The sequence below is a fragment of the Pongo abelii genome, chromosome 19 (genome assembly GCF_028885655.2).
Source record: "Pongo abelii isolate AG06213 chromosome 19, NHGRI_mPonAbe1-v2.0_pri, whole genome shotgun sequence".
Lineage (NCBI taxonomy): Eukaryota > Metazoa > Chordata > Mammalia > Primates > Hominidae > Pongo > Pongo abelii.
In genome coordinates, this window is record NC_072004.2 from 3,465,336 (window position 1) to 3,484,394 (window position 19,059).

General features: G+C 55.8%; 3 protein-coding genes across 7 annotated transcripts in view; 1 reads left to right on the forward strand and 2 right to left on the reverse strand.

Annotated features, from left to right (window-relative positions):
• Positions 1 to 964: 964 nt before the first annotated feature.
• On the reverse strand, positions 965 to 6,049 carry TAX1BP3 (Tax1 binding protein 3). Of its 2 annotated transcripts, none has more exons than XM_002826851.5 (4): positions 5,913 to 6,049; positions 2,747 to 2,866; positions 2,262 to 2,339; positions 965 to 1,952 (listed from the first exon to the last, which is right to left on the reverse strand). In XM_002826851.5, the coding sequence occupies exons 1-4, from the start codon at positions 5,949 to 5,951 to the stop codon at positions 1,815 to 1,817; spliced, it is 375 nt and encodes a 124-aa protein (XP_002826897.1). In that variant the 5' UTR covers positions 5,952 to 6,049; the 3' UTR covers positions 965 to 1,814. The 2 variants fall into 2 exon arrangements, with proteins under 2 accessions (XP_002826897.1, XP_054391350.1); XM_054535375.2 differs by having other exon boundaries at positions 5,835 to 5,997.
• A 68-nt stretch (positions 6,050 to 6,117) lies between these two features.
• EMC6 (ER membrane protein complex subunit 6) lies at positions 6,118 to 7,089 on the forward strand. Its single transcript, XM_002826849.5, has 2 exons — positions 6,118 to 6,324; positions 6,523 to 7,089. The coding sequence occupies exon 2, from the start codon at positions 6,572 to 6,574 to the stop codon at positions 6,902 to 6,904; it is 333 nt and encodes a 110-aa protein (XP_002826895.1). The 5' UTR covers positions 6,118 to 6,324; positions 6,523 to 6,571; the 3' UTR covers positions 6,905 to 7,089.
• Positions 7,090 to 10,621: 3,532 nt separating this feature from the next.
• P2RX5 (purinergic receptor P2X 5) overlaps positions 10,622 to 19,059 on the reverse strand; it is a 29,285-nt gene continuing 20,847 nt past the window's right edge. For 2 of the 4 annotated variants that reach the window (XM_063717956.1, XM_054535368.2), the window contains exons 12-13: positions 17,023 to 17,217; positions 14,557 to 15,571 (exon numbers count right to left, since the gene is read on the reverse strand). In XM_063717956.1, the coding sequence (XP_063574026.1) occupies positions 15,511 to 15,571; positions 17,023 to 17,217 (256 nt within the window). In that variant the 3' untranslated portion in view covers positions 14,557 to 15,510. Of the gene's footprint in view, positions 11,272 to 14,556; positions 15,572 to 17,018; positions 17,218 to 19,059 lie in introns of those variants that run through there. The other 2 variants (XM_054535369.2, XM_054535370.2) reach the window with 2 other exon arrangements.

Consider the following 19,059-nt stretch of genomic DNA (forward strand, 5'->3'; position numbering starts at 1 on the left):
GCAGACTTTGGCCTGACCGGGTCCACAGACCTGTTTCACTTACATCACCCAGTAAATGCGTTACTGGGTGCCCTACTTTAAAAATGAGAGATTTCAAACGATTGACTTTTCCGGCCGGGCGTGGTGGCTCACACCTGTAATCCCAGCACTTTGGGAGGCCAAGGCAGGTGGATCACCTGACGTCAGGAGTTCGAGACCAGCCTAGCCAACGTTGCAAAACCCCATCTCTACTAAAAATACAAAAATTAGCTGGGCATGGTGACAGGTGTCTGTAATCCCAGCTACTTGGTTGGCTGAGGCAGGAGAATCACTTGAACCCAGGAGGCGGAGGTTGCAGTGAGCCGAGATCGTGCCATTGCACTCCAGCCTTGGCAACAAGAACGAAACTGTCTCAAAAAAAAAAAAAAAAAATTATTGACTTTTCTTTAAAATCTGATCTGGCAGTGCTAGGTAGGTCCAGGAGTGCTAACACCTTCCCAGAGGTGGTACGCAGGTAGTCAGGTGCTCTCTGGCTCACCCCCATCTGGCCAGATCACGGCCCCCAGCAACAAGTGGGGTTGCGTCCCTCACTGTGATACATGGAGTGCCCTTAAGAGTCTTATAGGCAGGGGTCTCTCCCAGGCACCCCTGGGTGTCCCTATGGCCCCTCCCAGGTGGGAGCTGAGGCCAGGTTGCAAAAAGGAAGTTGGGAGCAAGTAGGGGCTTCACAATAACACCCAAGAAAGCACACGCACCCCAGGGTCCCACTCCAGTGCTCCCAGACGCTCCCACAGATGTGGTTCTGGTCAAGCGCAGTGCAGCTGCTACGGCTCCACCAGCCCCGGGCTTTCCAGGCAGGTGAGCCTGGGAGTAGTTGAGCTTTGTCCCAGAACAGTGGGGGATGGGGCCATCATTAAAACCACAGCTCTGGCCCCAATATCCCACCCCCCAGATATCCCAGCCCATGCCTCAGCAAAGCCCCCTGTGAATTCCAGCATTTTTTATTGAGCACACCACATTGGAGAGGGGCGGCAGTGGTTTCCACAGTAACCAAAGTAAGGCTTGTGCACTTGCTGAGCTTCCAGATGCGAATTAGTAAAAGCTAAATTCAAAAGTAGAATGGGCATCTCCAAAGAGTACGATAAAAACATTTTGTATCAAACTCGTGATTAAAAAAATATAAAAGTTAAACCCACAGGCAAAGAGGAAAATGACAATCCTGAGAGCTGCCCTGAAATGTGAGCCTCGAACCTCGTCTAAATCCTATAAGAAGGCAAACCCTGGGGAGGCCAGCACCCCTCGGGAGAGTGGGAGTGAACGGGGAGCCCACATGGCTTCATCTGGGCAAACATTCATAGCACCTCTGGCAGGATGTGTGTCCAGTCCCCAGATGGGCAGAGGCACTGCGGGGGGCACACACAAGGGCTGAGGGGCAGGGGCGGAGCCGAACCCTGCAGCCAGGGGAAAGCGGGAAAGGCCTGGCCCCTCCAGCATTTCCCAGCTTTGGGGGCTCCCAAGACATAGTGGTTCCCACTTGCCCAGCCACTGCTCTGGCCAGGCAGCAGGGTCGGAGCTGAGCCTGTGGTCACAGCAGACTGGCTACCACTCAGCTCCAGGCCCTTGTTTCCAATCCTCGGCGTCCAGGGGAGAAAGCTGGTCCCAGAGGCCCCAGGCCAGGGATGGGAGAAGTTAAGGAAGGCCAGGCCAGGCCTCTGGGACCAGCTGTAGCCCTTCTGAGCTGGGGCCCAGTGCTCAGCGGAACCCAGATGGGGACAGCGTGGAAGTGGCGTTACTGTACAGAGGCGGCAGGCAGGAGTCGCAGATGGTGGCGGCTGCTAGGACAGCATGGACTGCTGCACGGCCTTCTGCAGCGACTGCCGCGTCACCAGCAGGCGCACCACCTCCTCCGAGCGCTTGGTGAGCCGCTTCCGGGCCTGGTCATGTGTGACCATGGTCATGTCCCAGCCGTTCACCTGGCCCCAGGAGAGAACACAGGCCCACCTCAGCTCCCCGCCCTCTGGGATCTGGAAGCAGAGGGCTTTGGGGGCCCAGGTCATTCAAGTAGGCCCCCAGCCTAACACCCCAGGGCTGGGAGATGCCAAGCACTGTGGCTGAGACACACAGGAGAGAAAGCCAGCGTCCTCTGGGGCAATACCAGCATGGGTTCCCAATTGGCTGCAGTGAGTCTCTCCCAGCTGGGAGGCTGGGGCAGCTCCCCACCCCCACGTGCTTCGGACCTGCTTGCCCAAACCTTGTTTTTCCTCCTTTGGGACACCTGTTACCTGCATGATCTTGTCTCCAATCTGCAGCCCAGCGATTTCAGCAGGGCCTCCTTCGGACACCCGTGTGACATAAATACCCTGGAAAGGGGCAGCCCAAGTCAAGCCCTGTGGTCACTGGACTGGCCCCTTATCCACAGAGCGGAAGCCAGCATGGCACATTCTCAGCCGTCCCTCTGTCCCTGCACCCAGCCTGTCCCAGCACACACGGTCAGTGAGGACTGTTCTGAGAGAGCCGGGGCAGAGTTGCTGCGCCACCATGCACCTGCCCTGTTGACAGCCGCCTCCTGCTCCTCCTGGGCTCTGTCTGAGCAGCCCTTCCTCACCCCACCCGTCCTTATTCTCACTAGGTCCCTTCCGATGCCTTCTTAGAGAGCATGGTTTGAGAGATGAGGTCTGTTCCTTCCATGCGGGCCCAGGAAGCAGAGCCCCACCATCTCAGGCCCCTGTGCCCCACGGAGCAGTCCCAGGACCCCAGACCCCCTCACCTTGTCCGTCTTGTCTTCGGAGAAGGGATTTTGGGAAGGATCCTGGTCGATTCCACCTCCAATGCTGAAACCCAGGATTAAGTTCTCACCTTGACGCAGCTTGTGAATTTCAACTCTTTGCTGGCAAAGAAAAAAGCCAGTTGAGGGAAGTGGGTGGTTGGAGAATTAGGCTGGTGGGTGTCCCCAGCAGCAGCCTCAGAGACATGACAAGGGGATGGGTCCCAGGCCCCTGCAGGAATCTAGCTGCTCACCAGCCTGGGAGGCTGAGGAGCTGGCACTCAGAACTTGGCCACATTGATCCACCCACACAGCCCTCTGTCCTCAACCTGTCCCCACTTCCCCTGTTCATCTTAGGCACTAGTCTTGGTCAACATGTGGTCGAAGCCCCTGCTGGCCCAAGAGTCCACGTGCTGTGGCTTCTGTGGGTGGGAAGCCTGCTCTGGAAAAGCAGAGATCAAACTTGCATAGAAAGGAGAGGAAGGGCTTGCCGGCCACGGGGACCAGAGCACAGGGTGCCGTGGATACGTGTTCGTGAGACTGGAGTGTCCAGTGCAGGACACAGAACTGGGAGGCGAGATGAGGCTGAAAGTGTAAGGCTGGGGCCAGATCCCGTCCTGGAAGGGGAGTAGGGGTGTCTCCCTAAGCCCCGGGCCCTGCTCTTGTGCAGAAATGAGTGTTCTGGGGCGCTCCCACCATGCTCTGGGGCTATGGTCCCCAACTGTGCCAGGTTCCTTTCAAAGCCCTTGGCAAGCACCGTCCAGTCAGCAGATGCTGGGAGCCAGACCAGATCACTCCCAAAGTCGAGTTTTAACAGGAAGGAGAGAAGAAAAAAGCAGAAGACCACAATCTAGACTAGACCTAAAGAAGTTTCCCAAAGGGGGGATTATTTGCATCAGGCTTTGAGGGGGTGATGGATAGCCTGACCTTGATCCTGAACCCACTGGAGTTCTCAGGAATGGAGTAGGGCAGAGCATGGTCAGGTTTGCTGCTAGAATGACCACTCAGGTAATCAGTAGAGGAACAGGCATCTCACAAAAGCAGGAGGCAGAGGCCAGGGGACATGGAGCTACTTGAAAATGGAGATCTACAGACTTAGGGACCACTCATGGAAGAGAGGAGTCAAGAGGAGCACCCAGCCACCTCCGCTGGCTGAACACACATCACTCAGATGGGGACCCAGGAGGAGGAAGAGCAGTTTGGGTTGGAGTGCCAGGAGCTGCGGGGCAGGTGTCCAGAAGGCAGATGGATCTATGGAGCCAGAGTTCAGAGGAATGGCCTAAATGTCTTTAACATTCTCAAAACTCTACATGGGAGAGGGTGGGGACTGGGGAGTGAGCCTGCCCAAACCCATCCCCAATCCAAGACTCAAGGGAGAGGCCAGACCATACACACCACGTTCAGGCACGTTCCTGGTATTACCAGAATTGGGGAGCGGGCCTGCAGTTTTGGGGAAGGCCCTGGGACCAGTTATGGCATGAGGGAGGGCGGCAGGAAGCATGAGGCCCACTGTGCCTGGGTCCTCATGCCCCAAACTGAGCTCCTCCAGGCCTGTTCCGCCCACACAGTCAGAAGATTACAGGCCCTTGGGTTGGGAGACAGGGCTGTCACTGATTTGCTGGGCGAGGTCACGCAGAAGGTGGCTTGCTCTGGCTCCTCACCTGTCCCCGCCCCACTTCTAGCTAAAGAGCAAACCGGGTGCCTTCTCTCTGGGGCAGGTAGGGATCTAAAAAAGCCAGGCTGGGCCGGGTGTGGTGCCTCACGCCTGTAATCCCAGCACTTTGCGAGGCTGAGGCGGGTGGATCACCAGAGGTCAGGAGTTCAAGACAAGCCTGGCCAACATGGTGAAACCCCGTCTCTACTAGAAATACAAAAATTAGCTGGGCATGCTGGTGCACGCCTGTAATACCAGCTACTCGGGAGGCTGAGGCAGGAGAATCGCTTGAACCCAGGAGGCAGAGGTTGCAGTGAGCCGAGATCGCGCCACTGTACTCCAGCCTGGGCGACAGAGCAAGACTGTCTCAAAAAAAAAAAAAAAAAAAAGTCGGGCTGGTGCAGGGAGGGTGAAGCTTAGGACAGCTGTCAGCTGGTCCAGCAATGTTTCCTCCTGGCCCAAGCCTGAGCCAGTGCTCTAAGCTCAGCCTCACGTGTCGCCTTTATCAGTGGCTTCTCTGCCTCCACCCACCTGATTGCTGGAGGTTCTCCAGCACACCCATCTGAGATAACACACCCAGTCCCTATGGCTCCAGGGCGGGGACTTCCGCTTGACCTACTGCCCACCAGGCAGGCATTTCTTCTCGTTCTCTGAACGCTGTCGGGAGGTAGGCAGGAGACCCGAGTCTTTCCTGAGGTGGTCTTTTCTGGCTGAGCACTTCTCTCTGGGACTCCCCACCTCTGTCATAGGGTTGCGTCCCGCTGTGACACCGGCGTCTGAGTCTAATGTCCCAGGCTTCCTTCCTCCCTCTGCCTAGTCTAATAGCACCCAGCACCTAAAACAAGCCAGAGGGCGGCCAGGGGCCTAGGCTAGCCCCCGGAGGGTCTACTCAGGACTCAAGTGCCAGGAGGGAGGCCTGGACTTTTTTGTCTTAAGGGCTGGAGACCCAAGAAAAGTTCGAAGAGGGAACGCTCATCGCAGCTATACGAGCGTCCACCGTGGACCAGGCGGCGAGTGGGTCGGAGGAGCAAGGCTGGACAGGAAGCGGGCAGGGGCTGCCACGGCAGGCTCGGGACAGCCCCACCCCCAGATCGCCCTCCGGGCGGCGGCGCAGGCTGCAGCGGAGGAAGCATTTCCTCATTCCAGAGGCTGCGACTCATGGATGTCGGGATCGGCGCCCGCCCCCCGCAGCTCCCCGTCTGGGGACACGGAGGCCCGGGAAGGGGGCGCTTTTCCAGGCTCCTGCAGCCGGGCCTTTCCCCGTGGCCCTCCCCGCCCCGCGCACGCAGTCTGGGCTCCGTCCAGGGTCTCGGGAGGCTCTCGGGTCCCGGCCGTCCCTGTTTCGTGGTTAGGGGAACTGCGGCCCGCTCCGGCAAAGCGGGGACCCGAGCCCTTGCCGCCGGTTCGCAGGAGCCCCGAGTTCGATGCTCTGTCAACCTGCTTGGGGTGTCCGTTTCCCGCTCTGCGAGGTGGGGTCAGGCCAAGACGAGGAGGAGCCTGCGCAAGCGCACTCACCACCACGGCGGTGACCGGCTGGCCCGGGATGTAGGACATCTCGACCCCGCTCTGGTCGCCCAGCGCCGCTCCGAGAAGCTGGCAGGAGAGTACCCGCGGCCGCGCCCTCGCTGCTTAACAAAGGCCTCCCCGCTCGGTCCGCCCCCTCATGAATAGTTAACAAACCTCCAGCCAATCACTGGCCGGAGCGCCACTCCGCTTTCGGAAGTCCCGGCGCGTGCGCAGAAAAGCGGGCAGAGGGTGGAGCGTGTCCGGGGCGCCCACGGCGCAGGCGCAGAGGGCGGGGCGGGTTCTGGGCGCGTGCGCAGCCCGGGACCTCCCGGCAGCCTTCCGAACAAGATGGCGCCGCGGGCATCTCATCCCCTACCCGTCTGAGGGAACGCTAAGTACTGTGTCCGGCGCCGTGTTCCAGGTAACTGGGCCAGCGTGGCCGGGGAACGCAGACGCGCCACTACCTCCCGGCCGGCCCGGACCCTCAGTCTCCTCGGCGTCTTTAGAAGATCCGAGGCCCAGGACTGGTGCCGGGTCTCGGAAGCTCCAGGGGGAGGGGGCGGCGTGAACCCAACTCACCGAGCTCCGGGCGCCACTTGTAACTTGGTTTTCTCCGCAGCTCCGCGTTGTTCCGCGAGAAAGCGAGAGGCCGAGCCCCGGCGGGTGCGATGGCCGCGGTGGTGGCCAAGCGGGAAGGGCCGCCGTTCATCAGCGAGGCGGCCGTGCGGGGCAACGCCGCCGTCCTGGATTATTGCCGGACCTCGGTGTCAGCGCTGTCGGGGGCCACGGCCGGCATCCTCGGCCTCACCGGCCTCTACGGCTTCATCTTCTACCTGCTCGCCTCCGTCCTGCTCTCCCTGCTCCTCATTCTCAAGGCGGGAAGGAGGTGGAACAAATATTTCAAATCACGGAGACCTCTCTTTACAGGAGGCCTCATCGGGGGCCTCTTCACCTACGTCCTGTTCTGGACGTTCCTCTACGGCATGGTGCACGTCTACTGAAATGGGGGCCCGGGGGACTTTTTTTAAAAACCAGATCGGGAGGACTGTGGCCAGCAATTAACACCGTGTAGACTTTCTTAGTTCTTAAGTGGTTGAATTCGCTGCTTGTTCTGTAACGTTAAAATAATTTATATCTGAAGACGGAGAGCCTGTAATATTCTTCAGATTAAATGAAGCGTGAGACACTTTGTGGAGTTCTTTCCTGCCGTAACGCTTAGTCCGCCACTGATGCAAAATCGTCGAGATTTGACTCCTGGAGAGCAGGGACTGGGCCATAGCCTTGTGTTAAGTCCTTGCATTTACACATAGGCCATCCAGAAACGGGCCCTAAGGGCCTACATAAGGAAAGAACTTCTTATTAACATCCTAAGAAGCAGTAACAGTTAATATGTATTAAGAGCTCCTTGGGCCGGGCACGGTGGCTCATGTTTGTAATTCCAGCACTTTGGGAGGCCGAGGTGGGCGGATCACCTGAGGTCAGGAGTTCGAGAACAGCCTGGCCAACATGGCAAAACTCCATCTCTACTAAAAATACAAATATTAGCCGGGTGTGGTGGCGCGCCCCTGCAATGCCAGGTACTCGGGAGGCTGAGGAAAGAGAATCGCTTGAACCCTGAAGGCAGAGGTTGCAGCGAGCCGAGATCGTGCCACTGCATTCCAGCCTGGGTGATGGAGCAAGACTCCGTCTGTCTCTCAGGAAAAAAAAAAAAAAAAGAGTTCCCTATATGCTGGCATTGTGACTTCTACTTTTTACACCGATCCACTCATTTAATTTTAGCAGTAACCTTACAGGGTAGATGTTATTGTTAGCTCTCTGGTAAGGAACCTGAGGCTCAGAGAGGTTAAATACTTCTCCCAGAGGAGATACAGCTAGGAAGAGACAGAGCCAGGATTCAAATGCAGGTCTCTTAATTTGCTCTTGATATGTTTGCTGGGTGTACCTTTCACAGGCCAGCGTTCCCTCCCACTAACCACTACTTTCAGGTATATATGGTGTCATTTTAGTTGCATTTCATTTAGTGACAGTCTTTTCCATAAGAAAAAATAAAGTCAAGCTGTATTTTTTAGAATATGTCTAGGGATGATTAAACATTGTTTGGACATTTAGGCCGGGCACAGTGGCTCACGACTGGAATCCCAGCACTTTGGGAGGCCGACGGCATGCAGATCACCTGAGGTCAGGAGTTCGAGACAAGCCTGGCCAACGTGGCGAAACCCCATCTCTACTAAAAATAAGATGCAAAAATTAGCCAGGCGTGGTGGCAGGCACCTGTAATCCCAGCTACTTGGGTGGCTGAGGCAGGAGAATCGCTTGAACCTTGGAGGTGGAGGTTGCAATGAGCCAAGATCATACCACTGCACTCCAGCCTGGGTGACAGCAAGATTCCATCTCAAAAAACAAAAATTGTTTGGACATTTAAGTTGAACTTTGGGCTGGTTTAGGGTGTAAACACCTCCATGTGTTAATCCATGATCCTTTCTTGTCAGGAGGGTTATCTTAGAATAAAACGCATTTGTGGCCGAGCACGGAGGCGCATGCCTGTAATCCCAGCACTCTGGGAGGCCGAGGTGGGCGGATCACCTGAGGTCAGGAGTTCGAAACCAGCCTGACCAACATGGAGAAACCCCATCTCTACTAAAAATAAAAAATTAGCCGGGCATGGTGGCACATGCCTGTAATCCCAGCTACTAGGAAGGCTGAGGCGGGAGAATCGCTTGAACCTGGGAGGCAGAGGTTGCTGTGAGCCGAGATCGTGCCATTGCACTCCAGCCTGGGCAACAAGAGTGAAACTCTGTCTCAAAAAAAAAAAAAAGAATAAAACGCATTTGTTTAATTGAGGAATAAATATTACATTAGAATTAGGGTAATTGCCTGAGTGTAGTGGCTCATGCTGTGATCCCAGCACTTTGGGAGGCCAAGGCTTGAGCCCAGGAGATCAAGACCAGCCTGGGCAACTTAGTGAGATGCCCATCTCTGCAAAAAAACATTTAATTAGCCAGGTGTGGTGGCATGTGCCTGTAGTCCCAGCTACTCAGGAGGCTGAGGTGGGAGGATCAGGATCACTTGGGCCCAGGAGGTTGAGGCCACAGTGAGCCACGATTTTGCCACTACACTCCAACCTGGGCAACAGTGAGCCCTGTCTTAAAAAAAAGAAATTACAGTAATGAACACGATGGTGCTCATTGGATTTATAGTTAACTGGGGAAACCAGCATTACCTGATTTCACAAATGCTTAAATTATGGTGAGTACTATGAAGAGGACATAGCAAACCTTGCCCAAGTTGGGGTATGGAGGTCAAGGAAGTCTTTGAGGAAATAACATGACATCTGAAACCCAAAAGTTGAATAACATAGCCAAGTATGGGGAAGGGGTTACCTTCAGGAAAGCGCATGTTCTGTATTTAGAGAGTGAGAGAAGACACCACAGGGTAGACCCAGATCATGGAGGGCAGTAATGGGTATGGGGGCATGCGCCTGTAGTCCAGCTACTCAGGAGGCTGGAATGGGAAGATCAAGATCACTTGAGCCCAGGAGGTTGAGGCTGCAGTGAGCTCCCATTTGCCCTGGCCTTGATCCTCAGAGCAAATGGGGGAAGCCTTTGGAAGTTTTTAGTCTGAAGTGATGTAATCACATTTGGATTTTTTTAAAAAAAGAATCTGTTTTAGATTGGAAGGGGATCTGAGAGCTTGAATCCAAGTCCCCTTTTGACAGATCATAGATAGCCCATGGCCAGTCATGGAAATGGATCTGGGACCCAGACCCGTTAAATTCCGTTTCGGCTTCAGGAACGCATGCACACGACGCCGAGGAGAAGCTGAGGCCATACTGTTGCCCCCCCAATCCCAGTGAGCCCTTTCTCTGCCCCCACTAAAGATCCTCAGTGGTTTGCCCACCTCAGTCCTCTCAGAACCTCCTCTGAGTGGGAAGGAAAGGTTCATTCCTGGTGTAAGGGAGAAGCAGAGGGAGTCCTCGGCCTGGTGGGAGAGGAGGAAAAAGTAAGAGGGATAAGTGAGCTGATGTACTTAACCATTTCCCTATTGTTGGGCAGTAAGTTTGAAACGTTCACTACTATAAAAAATGCTCCAATGAATGCCTGCGTTTATATTGTTTTGAGAAATTTAATGAGTTCCTACAGCAAAGGATAAAAATTTGATTCCAAGTGACTTCCAGAGTTGTGTTAGATTACACTAATTGAATGAAAAGTACCAGTTTTATCAGTGCCTTCCTAGTCTATAATTTTAATAGTTGTTCATTTAAAGCATTTCCATAATTTGAATTTCTTTGCAAGATAATGAGGAACATAATATATTACTTACTAATTGTTTCTTCTGTCTGCCTCTTTTGATCTTGCCTTTTTACATTTTCCTTTAAAATATGGGTAAAAATGGGCCGGGCGCGGTGGCTGTCGCCTGTAATCCCAGTACTTTGGGAGGCCAAGGTGGGCAGATCACAAGGTCAGGAGTTCAAGACCAGCCTGACCAACATGGTGAAACCCCGTCTCTACTAAAAATACAAAAAAAATTAGCCATGCATGGTGGTGCACGCCTGTAATCCCCGCTACTTAGGAGGCTGAGGCAGAAGAATCACTTGAGCCTGGGAGGTGGAAGCTGCAGTGAGCCAAGGTCGTGCCACTGCACTCCAGCCTGGGCTACAGAGCGAGATTCCATCTCAAAAAAAAAACAAGTAAGCATGAAGAGAAAAAAATCAGGACACGTTTGAAATTGACACCATTTATTGTTTTATGACCAAATAAGAGTGTCAGAGAATACATATCTTGGGCAGGTCCCAGAAAGTGTCTGCCATCTCCCCCACTTTAATTCTGTGTACTGGCCTAAGGGCAAACAGCTGGCAGGAAGGTGGTGTCTTTAGGAGAGAGAGTTCTTGGATCCACTGGAGAGTACGCTCTGAGGGAAGTTGCGGCACTTGGAGAGGGGAGTGGAGTGGAACCAAATGGAGCCCTTTCCGGACATGCACGATGCCATTCCCAGTGAGGTAATCTAGGAACTCTACAGGGCACTGCAGTCCTTAGCTGAGGTGCTCAAGGACTCCGGAAGGAAGTCACGTTCCCCATTTACAACCCGTTCCCTAGTGCGGGAAGCCAGCCACGGAGAAAGGAAGAACTGACGGCAGGGCGTGGGGCAAAAAGACAGCCATGATGGGTCCGTCCTGATGACCCCAGCATCAGACGTGGACGTCACTTTGCTGTTTCATGGCTGGTCCCTGTGATGTGACATTGATAGCACCCAATGTACAAATTTCCCGTTGGGCAGCATCATGGCATTTCCAAAGGCATGGGATCACTCGGTGCTAGACGGCTGGGTTTACGATAGGGCCTGAACGTAAGCAGAGGCAATTCACGTGCTCCTGGAATATCAGAACAGAAAGGAGCTCTTGAGAGGCTGGCACTCTCCTCTTCCCAGTGAGGCAACCAGTGCCCAGGGAGAAGGGCCTTCCCAAGTCTGAAAGGAGCTACAGTTCATGCTTCACTTCTCCCCATTTAAAAGCCAGTTTCTGGCCGGGCGCGGTGGCTCCTGCCTGTAATCCCAGCACTTTGGGAGGCCAAGGTGGGCGGATCATGAGGTCAGGCGATCGAGACCATCCTGGCTAACACAGTGAAACCCCGTCTCTACTAAAAATACAAAAAATTAGCCAGGCGTGGCGAGTGCCTGTAGTCCCAGCTACTCGGGAGGCTGAGGCAGGAGAATGGCGTGAACCCGGGAAGCAGAGCTTGCAGTGAGCCAAGATTGCGCCACTGCACTCCCATCCAGCCTGGGCGATAGAGCGAGACTCCGTCTCAAAAAATAAAATTAAAAAAAAAAAACAAAATAAAAAAAAAAAGCCAGTTTCCATCAGATTAATGAGCCTCCCACTCTTGCACCAAGATTATGCACAAAAGCGGTGGGAGCTGGGGGCTGTGCAAAAAGCAAGGAAACTGGAAGAGTGTGACACTGTCTGGAAGCTGTCACGGGATCCCTGGCTCTTCTGAGCACAGGGCCCCTGATGGGCAGTCAAGAGGTCACTGGAAGACTTGGCCGGCCTTGAAGAAACAATGAGGTTAAGTCCTCTAAGGAAGCAAAGTCTAAAGGGGCAACCTTGCAGCTGAAGACAGTCAACTTCATTAAACAAAAGCCTCACCAAACCTGGCTCCTGTCTGCCGCCTTCACCCAGGTTCTCCATTGCTCCTTCCCATGTCAAAGCGTCTCTTCACACCTGCGTTTCCCTTATCTGGAATGCTTCCCCCTCACCTAGTTAGGCTGCTATAACCGTTCAGATTTCAACTCATAGGTCGCTTCCTTGGGGAAACCTTCTCTGGCTACTCCTCGCTGAACTCTCCAACACCCCATTCTGTCTGCGATGACAGGTGTGATCATTTGATAAGGGTTCAACGCCCCACTAGACTGGAAACCCTCGGGGGCAGGGATCGTGTCTGTGTTGCTCATCCCTGTCTCAGCAGCGTCTGGTCCAACACCTGACACGTCACAGGGACTCCATAAATATTTCCTAGCTGAAGGAATGACTAACTGTAGGAAGACATTTTCTTTTTTTTGGAGACGGAGTCTCGCTCCGTCACCCAGGCTGGAGTGCAGTGGCGCGATCTTGGCTCACTGCAACCTCCGCCTCGCGGGTTCAAGCAATTCTCCTGCCTCAGCCTCCCGAGTAGCTGGGACTACAAGTGCACGCCGCCATGCCCAGCTAATTTTTTTGTATTTTAGTAGAGACAGGGTTTCACCGTGTCGCCCAGGCTGTTCTCAAACTACTGAACTCAGGCAATCCGCCCGCCTCGGCCTCCCAAGGTGCTAGGATTACAGGCGTGAGCCACCGTGCCCGGCTAGGAAGGCATTTTCGTTGCAATACGAAACAAATAGTATGACTATCCTCAGGTTCTGTGGCTTCTGCCAGCCATTTCGAAGTCTGGTTAAAATCAGCAGCCACGACCCCTGCCTTTTTTGCTTCCTCCCAAACCTAAAAGTCACCAAGTTATAAAACGCAAGGCTTTGCGTCAGTGAAGAAGTGACACACCTAAGTGGATCACCTGGATCTTCACTTTCTTTTTTTTTGAGACAGTCTCACTCTGTCGCCCAGGCCAGAGTGCAGTGGCACGATCTCAGCTCACTGCAACCTCTGCCTCCCAGGTTCAAGCAATTCTCCTGCCTCAGCCTCCCGAGTAGCTTGGGACTACAGGCGTCTGACACCATGCCTGGCTAATTTTAGTATTTTTAGTAGAGACGGGGTTTTGCCATGTTGGCCAGGCTGGTCTCGAACTCCTGACCTCGTGATCCACCCGCCTCGGCCTCCCAAAGTGCTGGGATTACAGGCGTGAGGCACCGCGCCCGGCCTGGATCTTCACTTTCTAATCAGAGAGCAGTATAGGCTTGTCGCAGTTTCCCTTCCTAGAAAACCCAAAGCGAGGAAGTTGCTTTGCTCTAGGAAGGTTCCTGTTCTGCAGACCATGTCCCTGGGCCCCAGGAACAGTCTCACTGACACCTGCCAGGCCCCTTCTCTCCAAAGTCTCAGTGGAGGGATGCTCTCACCATCCCCCGCTTTCTGTGTGCAGAGAACTCCTCCAAAGAGGATGCTTCCAGGGAGCTGCCCAGACACCACTGGGACTGGTTGAGTGAGGGCGGTGCTGGAGGACTTTTCTGCCAGGTGGCTCGAGCAATGGCAAGGGTTGAGCTCCAGGTTTCTCACCTTGGGTTTACGGGGAGACAACTCACATACAATGGGGTAGGAGAAGAGAGTTAGTCAGCTCCCAAGCCCAACAGTGAAACGTACTTCATGTCCGTTTTTGACAGGGGAGACTGGGTCTTAAGCGCCGGCATCAGGAGAAGTTCATTACCTGAGTGAATGTGTAAGAAACCACGCGGGTTCTCCGCAAAATCAGGGAGCCTCTTGCATTAGCAACACTGGCTGCCTCTGGGGAACAGGGAGGACGGAGGGTTGCTTTTCACTGACTATCCTTTTGCACCTTTTAAACTTTGAATCATGTAAGTATTACCTAGTCAAAATATTTTAATTTAAATCAGCTGAGCATACTGCTACTTTCAGGGTGGGGGAGGAAGCCTCTTGGTCTCTAGGTAGCATGCGTGTAAGTCTGACCTAGAAATTGGCTCCATCCACCAAAGCTGGCCTTTTTCCCCTCAGAACCAGGGCTTCTTAAATGTCACTGTGCACACAAATCACCTTGGAATCTTGTTGAAACGCAGTTTCTGATTTGGGTGGGGGGTGTGGGGACGGTGGAGCTAGGACCTGCATTTCTAGCAGGCTCGGGTCCCTGGACCCCACTTTAAATAGCAAGGCTTGGCCAGGTTTGGTGGCTCACACATGTAATCCCAGCACTTTTGGAGGTCAAGGCTGGCGGATCATCTGAAGTCATGAGTTGGAGACCAGCCTGGCCAACATAGTGAAACCCCACCTCCGCTAAAACTACAAAAATTAGCCAGGCGTGGTGGTGGGCACCTGTAATCCCAGCTACTTAGGAGGCTGAGACAGGAGAATCGATTGAACCTGGGAGGCGTAGGTTCCAGTGAGCCGAGATCGCGCCACTGCACTCCAGCCTGGGCGACAGAGCGAGACTCTATCTCAAAAAAAAATAATAAATAAATAAAAAGCAAGGCTCTACAGCGATGGAGGCAGAGAGCAGCTGAGGGTGCGGTAGGTGGGTGTGGCCATATGGCATGGGACAGGTGGGGATGGAGGGAGGGGAATGAGGGCCTCCCTAACTCAGCCCTTTTACACCTGCTGAGTGACGCCATCCTTGATCTCGTTAGCACTTCAGGCCCAGCCTCTGAGGAGGGGTGGGGAGGGCAGGAGCTCGGCAGGGCCAAGGCGACCGTATCTTCCATCTGGGCAGGTCCATATTCCCCGAGCTTCCCGAGGCTGGCGGAGTCAGATGGAGCAGAGGCCTCTTGCCTCCCCTTCCCCATCTTACCTAGACTCCCCAAAAGCTAGCTTCTCCCCTAACAGCCAGCTGCCTCCTGACTGCTCCCGTCTTTTCCTAGTTGCCTCCATGGCCACCTTTAAATTTTATCCTTGGGGCAAGCCCAAATGTCCCCTCCAGTGTTGTCCAAGAGCTTTCTCTGAGCAACCGTCATTCTCGGCAGGGATTTCGGAAACTCTGCTAGAGGCTAGAGGAAGGCCAGCTGGAGTGGCTGGGCCTGGCTGTGATGTCTCTGTTGGCTTTGGAGGAATTACACGCGGGCCCCTCTCCCTGAGGGTAGGTCAGCGTCTCGTTTAAGCACCTCTTGGTGGGCCCAGCACACAGCATGCGTCAATACGTGTTTACTGCACATATGAATGAGTGAAGGTGCAGCCAGGTTCAGGGAAAATCCAAACACTCCACTTCCACTCAGAGCCCTGGCCTGCCCCTTTCCCTGGACACCTGCTCCAGGGACTCCTCTTCTAAGTCCGAGCCCCTCTGACCATTGGGAGGCTCCCCTCCTCACTCAGCAAAAAGCTTGCAGCAAGATCCCAAAGTTCAGGAGAGATGGCTGCGCCTGGAAGCCCCTGTCTCATGCAGGCACAGACTCCTCTACCCAGTTCAGAGCTGCGGGTGTTTCTGGCCCCAAAGTCTTCAGCGACACTGCTGGTAGCCAACAGCCCTGGCTACGTCTCCACTGTCTGCAGCTGCTCCAAATTCACCTGTGCATTCTGCAAATGGCCAGACCTGTGTGTGGGCGGGAGGGGGTGCACAGGGCAGAGAGGACTGTCGGGAGCCGGTGGGTGGGCCAGCCTCACCAGAGGCAGCAACGCTCCTGGCAGCACTGTAGGCAGGCAGAGCATTCAGAGAGAGCGCAGTCCGCCAGGATTCCTGCAGAAGCCCAGCACGCATAGATGCTCAGGCAGAAGCCTCTGGAGTTGCCCCGGCAAGGAGCAGCAGCAATTGCAGTGGCAGCTGGAGCGTGGGCCTGTGAGTCCGGAGCCTCTCACAGCCGCAGAGAGGCTCAGCCAAGACAAGCCAGGCAGTCGGGCTTCCCGCTTGCTCAGAATAGGAGCTCAAGTGAGCGCCCAGGAAGTAAGAGTCAGCTCAGGGAGCACAGGAGGGCTGCCAGGCTCTGGGCCTACCCCATACGGACCCCTAGCCTCCAGCCTCCTTGCCCCACTGCTGCAGCCCCTGCCTCTCTCTCTCCTCACTCTTCTCCAGCCCAGTCTATTTCTCGCTCCTTCCCTGCCCGGGCCCAGCTCCCAGCTGAACGGTGCCACTTCCTGAAGCAGCAAGGAACGAAAGCTGGGCCAGGAGAAACGCCACCAGGGTCAGTGAGTACGTGGGGTGTGGTTGCAAGAGAGTCACAGAACCCCAGTCTGACTGAGCATGAGGTGTCCAGCCCCCACTGGGAGGGGAAAAAAGGGAAAACAAGGCACAGAAAGGGCCAGGCACCTGCTCACCGCACAGGCACTCTGCAAGGCAGATGCAGAGCAGGCCCGAGACAGGCCCCCCACCCAGCCAGACGCCCTCCCCACGCAGGCTGCGCCTCGTCTGCAGAGAAGCCAGCACCCCCAGGAAGCGCGGCCTGAGGACCCCCTGGCAGCACAGCCAGCACCCTCCCGAGGCCAGGGCAGCCCCAGAATCGCACACAGAAGAGGGGCTGAGGGGGTGTCATCTGAGCACAGAGACGTTCGGCAAAGGCAGAGTAACTCAGGAGAACCTCATCCTACAGACACTGCCGGGATGCAAATCCCAGCACTGCCATTCACCAGCTGTGTGACTTGAGCAAATTACTGAGCCTTTCTGTGCCTCAGCTTCCTCATTTGTAAAATGGGGAAGATCGGTGTCTACCTCATTCAGTTGCTTACATGACTTAACAAATACAGAGAGTACAGAGGGGTTCCGGGCAGAGAGTGAGTGCTGTGGAACAGCACGCTGCTATCATCTGAGTGCCGGCATGCACAGCACGCACCCCTGGCCATCCAGGGCCTGGGGAGCTAAGGGGGACCTTGGTGGGTAAAGCACCAGCCCCTTCCCACACAGGCTCTCCCAGTTCCTAGATGTCCTGCCTTGTGGCCAGGTCACCCCAGAGCAGAGGGGTCCGCTGGAGCTGCCAGGCATGAGAAGCCCCCTTTGGGGACGCCTCTCTGCAGGACCCAGTTCTCGGGCTGTTGGCCTAGCAGTGGCCTCACCTGTGGGGCTCCAGGAGCTGTGGGCACACAGATCCGTTCCCCTTCTGGCCGCTGCTTCCCCGCTTTGCCTCAGGCAGGTCCTGCAGCTCCTGCTGCTCCGGCATCCCCAGCAGCCCCGGCCCAGATGTGAGCTGCTCAGATAGCCCCAGCCCCGATGCCTCATCCTCGGCCTCCTGGGAACTGTCTTCTAGGCCCCTGGACAAGATACAATCTGTTCACCTGGGACGGCCCTGCAGGGTGCCTCCCCCCGAGACGGGCGGGGTGGGCCTTGAAGAATCCCTCACCCTGCAGGCCGCCACCCTGCTTCCTCCACCCTGCGTCCTCCACCCTGCGTCCTCCACTCTGAGTCCTCCACCCAGCGTCCTCCACCCTGCTTCCTCCATCCTGAGTCCTCCACCCTGAGTCCTCCACCCTGCTTCCTCCATCCTGAGTCCTCCACCCTGAGTCCTCCACCCAGAGTCCTCCACCCTGCTTCCTCCACCCTGAGTCCTCCACCCTGCTTCCTCCACCCGGCTTCCTCCACCCTGCGTCCTCCACCCTGCTTCCTCCACCGAGTCCTCCACCCTGCTTCCTGCACCCTGCATCCTCCACCCTGAGTCCTCCACCCAGCGTCCTCCACTCGGCTTCCTGCACCCTGCATCCTCCACCCTGCTTCCTCCATCCTGAGTCCTCCACCCTGAGTCCTCCACCCAGCTTCCTCCACCCTGCTTCCTCCACCCTGCTCTCTCCACCCTTTGTCCTCCACCCTGTGTCCTCTGCCCTGCTTCCTCCATCCTGAGTCCTCCACCCAGCGTCCTCCACCCTGAGTCCTCCACCCTGAGTCCTCCACCCAGCATCCTCCACCCTGCTTCCTCCACCCTGAGTCCTCCACCCTGAGTCCTCCACCCTGAGTCCTCCAACCTGCTTCCTCCACCCGGCTTCCTGCACCCTGCATCCTCCACCCGGCGTCCTCCACCCTGAGTCCTCCACCCAGCATCCTCCACCCTGCTTCCTCCACCCTGAGTCCTCCACCCTGAGTCCTCCAACCTGCTTCCTCCACCCGGCTTCCTGCACCCTGCATCCTCCACCCGGCGTCCTCCACCCTGAGTCCTCCACCCGGCGTCCTCCACCCTGAGTCCTCTACCCAGCATCCTCCATCCTGAGTCCTCCACCCTGAGTCCTCCACCCTGAGTCCTCCACCCTGCTCTCTCCACCCTTTGTCCTCCACCCTGTGTCCTCTGCCCTGCTTCCTCCACCCTGAGTCCTCCACCCAGCATCCTCCACCCTGCTTCCTCCACCCTGAGTCCTCCACCCTGAGTCCTCCACCCTGCTTCCTCCACCCGGCTTCCTGCACCCTGCATCCTCCACCCGGCGTCCTCCACCCTGAGTCCTCCACCCGGCGTCCTCCACCCTGAGTCCTCCACCCAGCATCCTCCACCCTGCTTCCTCCATCCTGAGTCCTCCACCCTTTGTCCTCCACCCTGTGTCCTCTGCCCTGCTTCCTCTATCCTGCTTCTTTCAGCAGCACAGTCAGGACTGTGGTTGGGGTTCAGCCTGTGGCCAGGGTCAGGGCGCAGGGCTATAACATGGGGCTGGGGGTCAGGCTGCAGCTGGACTGCAGTAAGGCGAATGACACAGGCAGACCCTGCACCCACTGTCCCAGGCTGTGGGGGCGCTGAGGGAGTGCTAAGGTGTCTGTCCCAATTCCCAGTCTGATCCCCACTTCTCCAGAAAGCCTTCCCCAAAGACCGAAGCCACAGCCCCTTCCCCTTCCCGCCCTCCCACAGTCATCAGGGTTCCCCACCCATGCTGTGCTCTGCCGCTCTGAACACGCACACCCCACCGAACCCAGGGCCCAGGAAACTCCGGAAACAGCCTCCGCGTGGAAGAAAATATCTGCTTTTCTTTCCTTTACTACTCCAGTTTCCCTCAGCCCTGGCGCACCAGGACCACCAAGTCCAAGAATCCCAAAGCAGAAGTGCTGCAGACACCGTTTGATTTGTAAACCAACTCTCTCATCTCCCAGATAGAGAAACCGAGGCCCAAGGAGGCCTGGGA

Excerpts from the sequence above, each read along its gene's own strand:
- TAX1BP3 (XM_054535375.2), bottom strand. The coding sequence starts at position 5,951 with ATGTCCTACATCCCGGGCCAGCCGGTCACCGCCGTGGTGGTGAGTGCG. Across the intron at positions 2,340-2,746 it reads CCGAAGACAAGACGGACAAG|GGTATTTATGTCACACGGGT; the intron begins GTGAGGGGGTCT and ends GCCCCTTTCCAG. Across the intron at positions 1,953-2,261 it reads TTGGAGACAAGATCATGCAG|GTGAACGGCTGGGACATGAC; the intron begins GTAACAGGTGTC and ends TCCTGGGGCCAG.
- EMC6 (XM_002826849.5), top strand. The coding sequence starts at position 6,572 with ATGGCCGCGGTGGTGGCCAAGCGGGAAGGGCCGCCGTTCATCAGCGAG.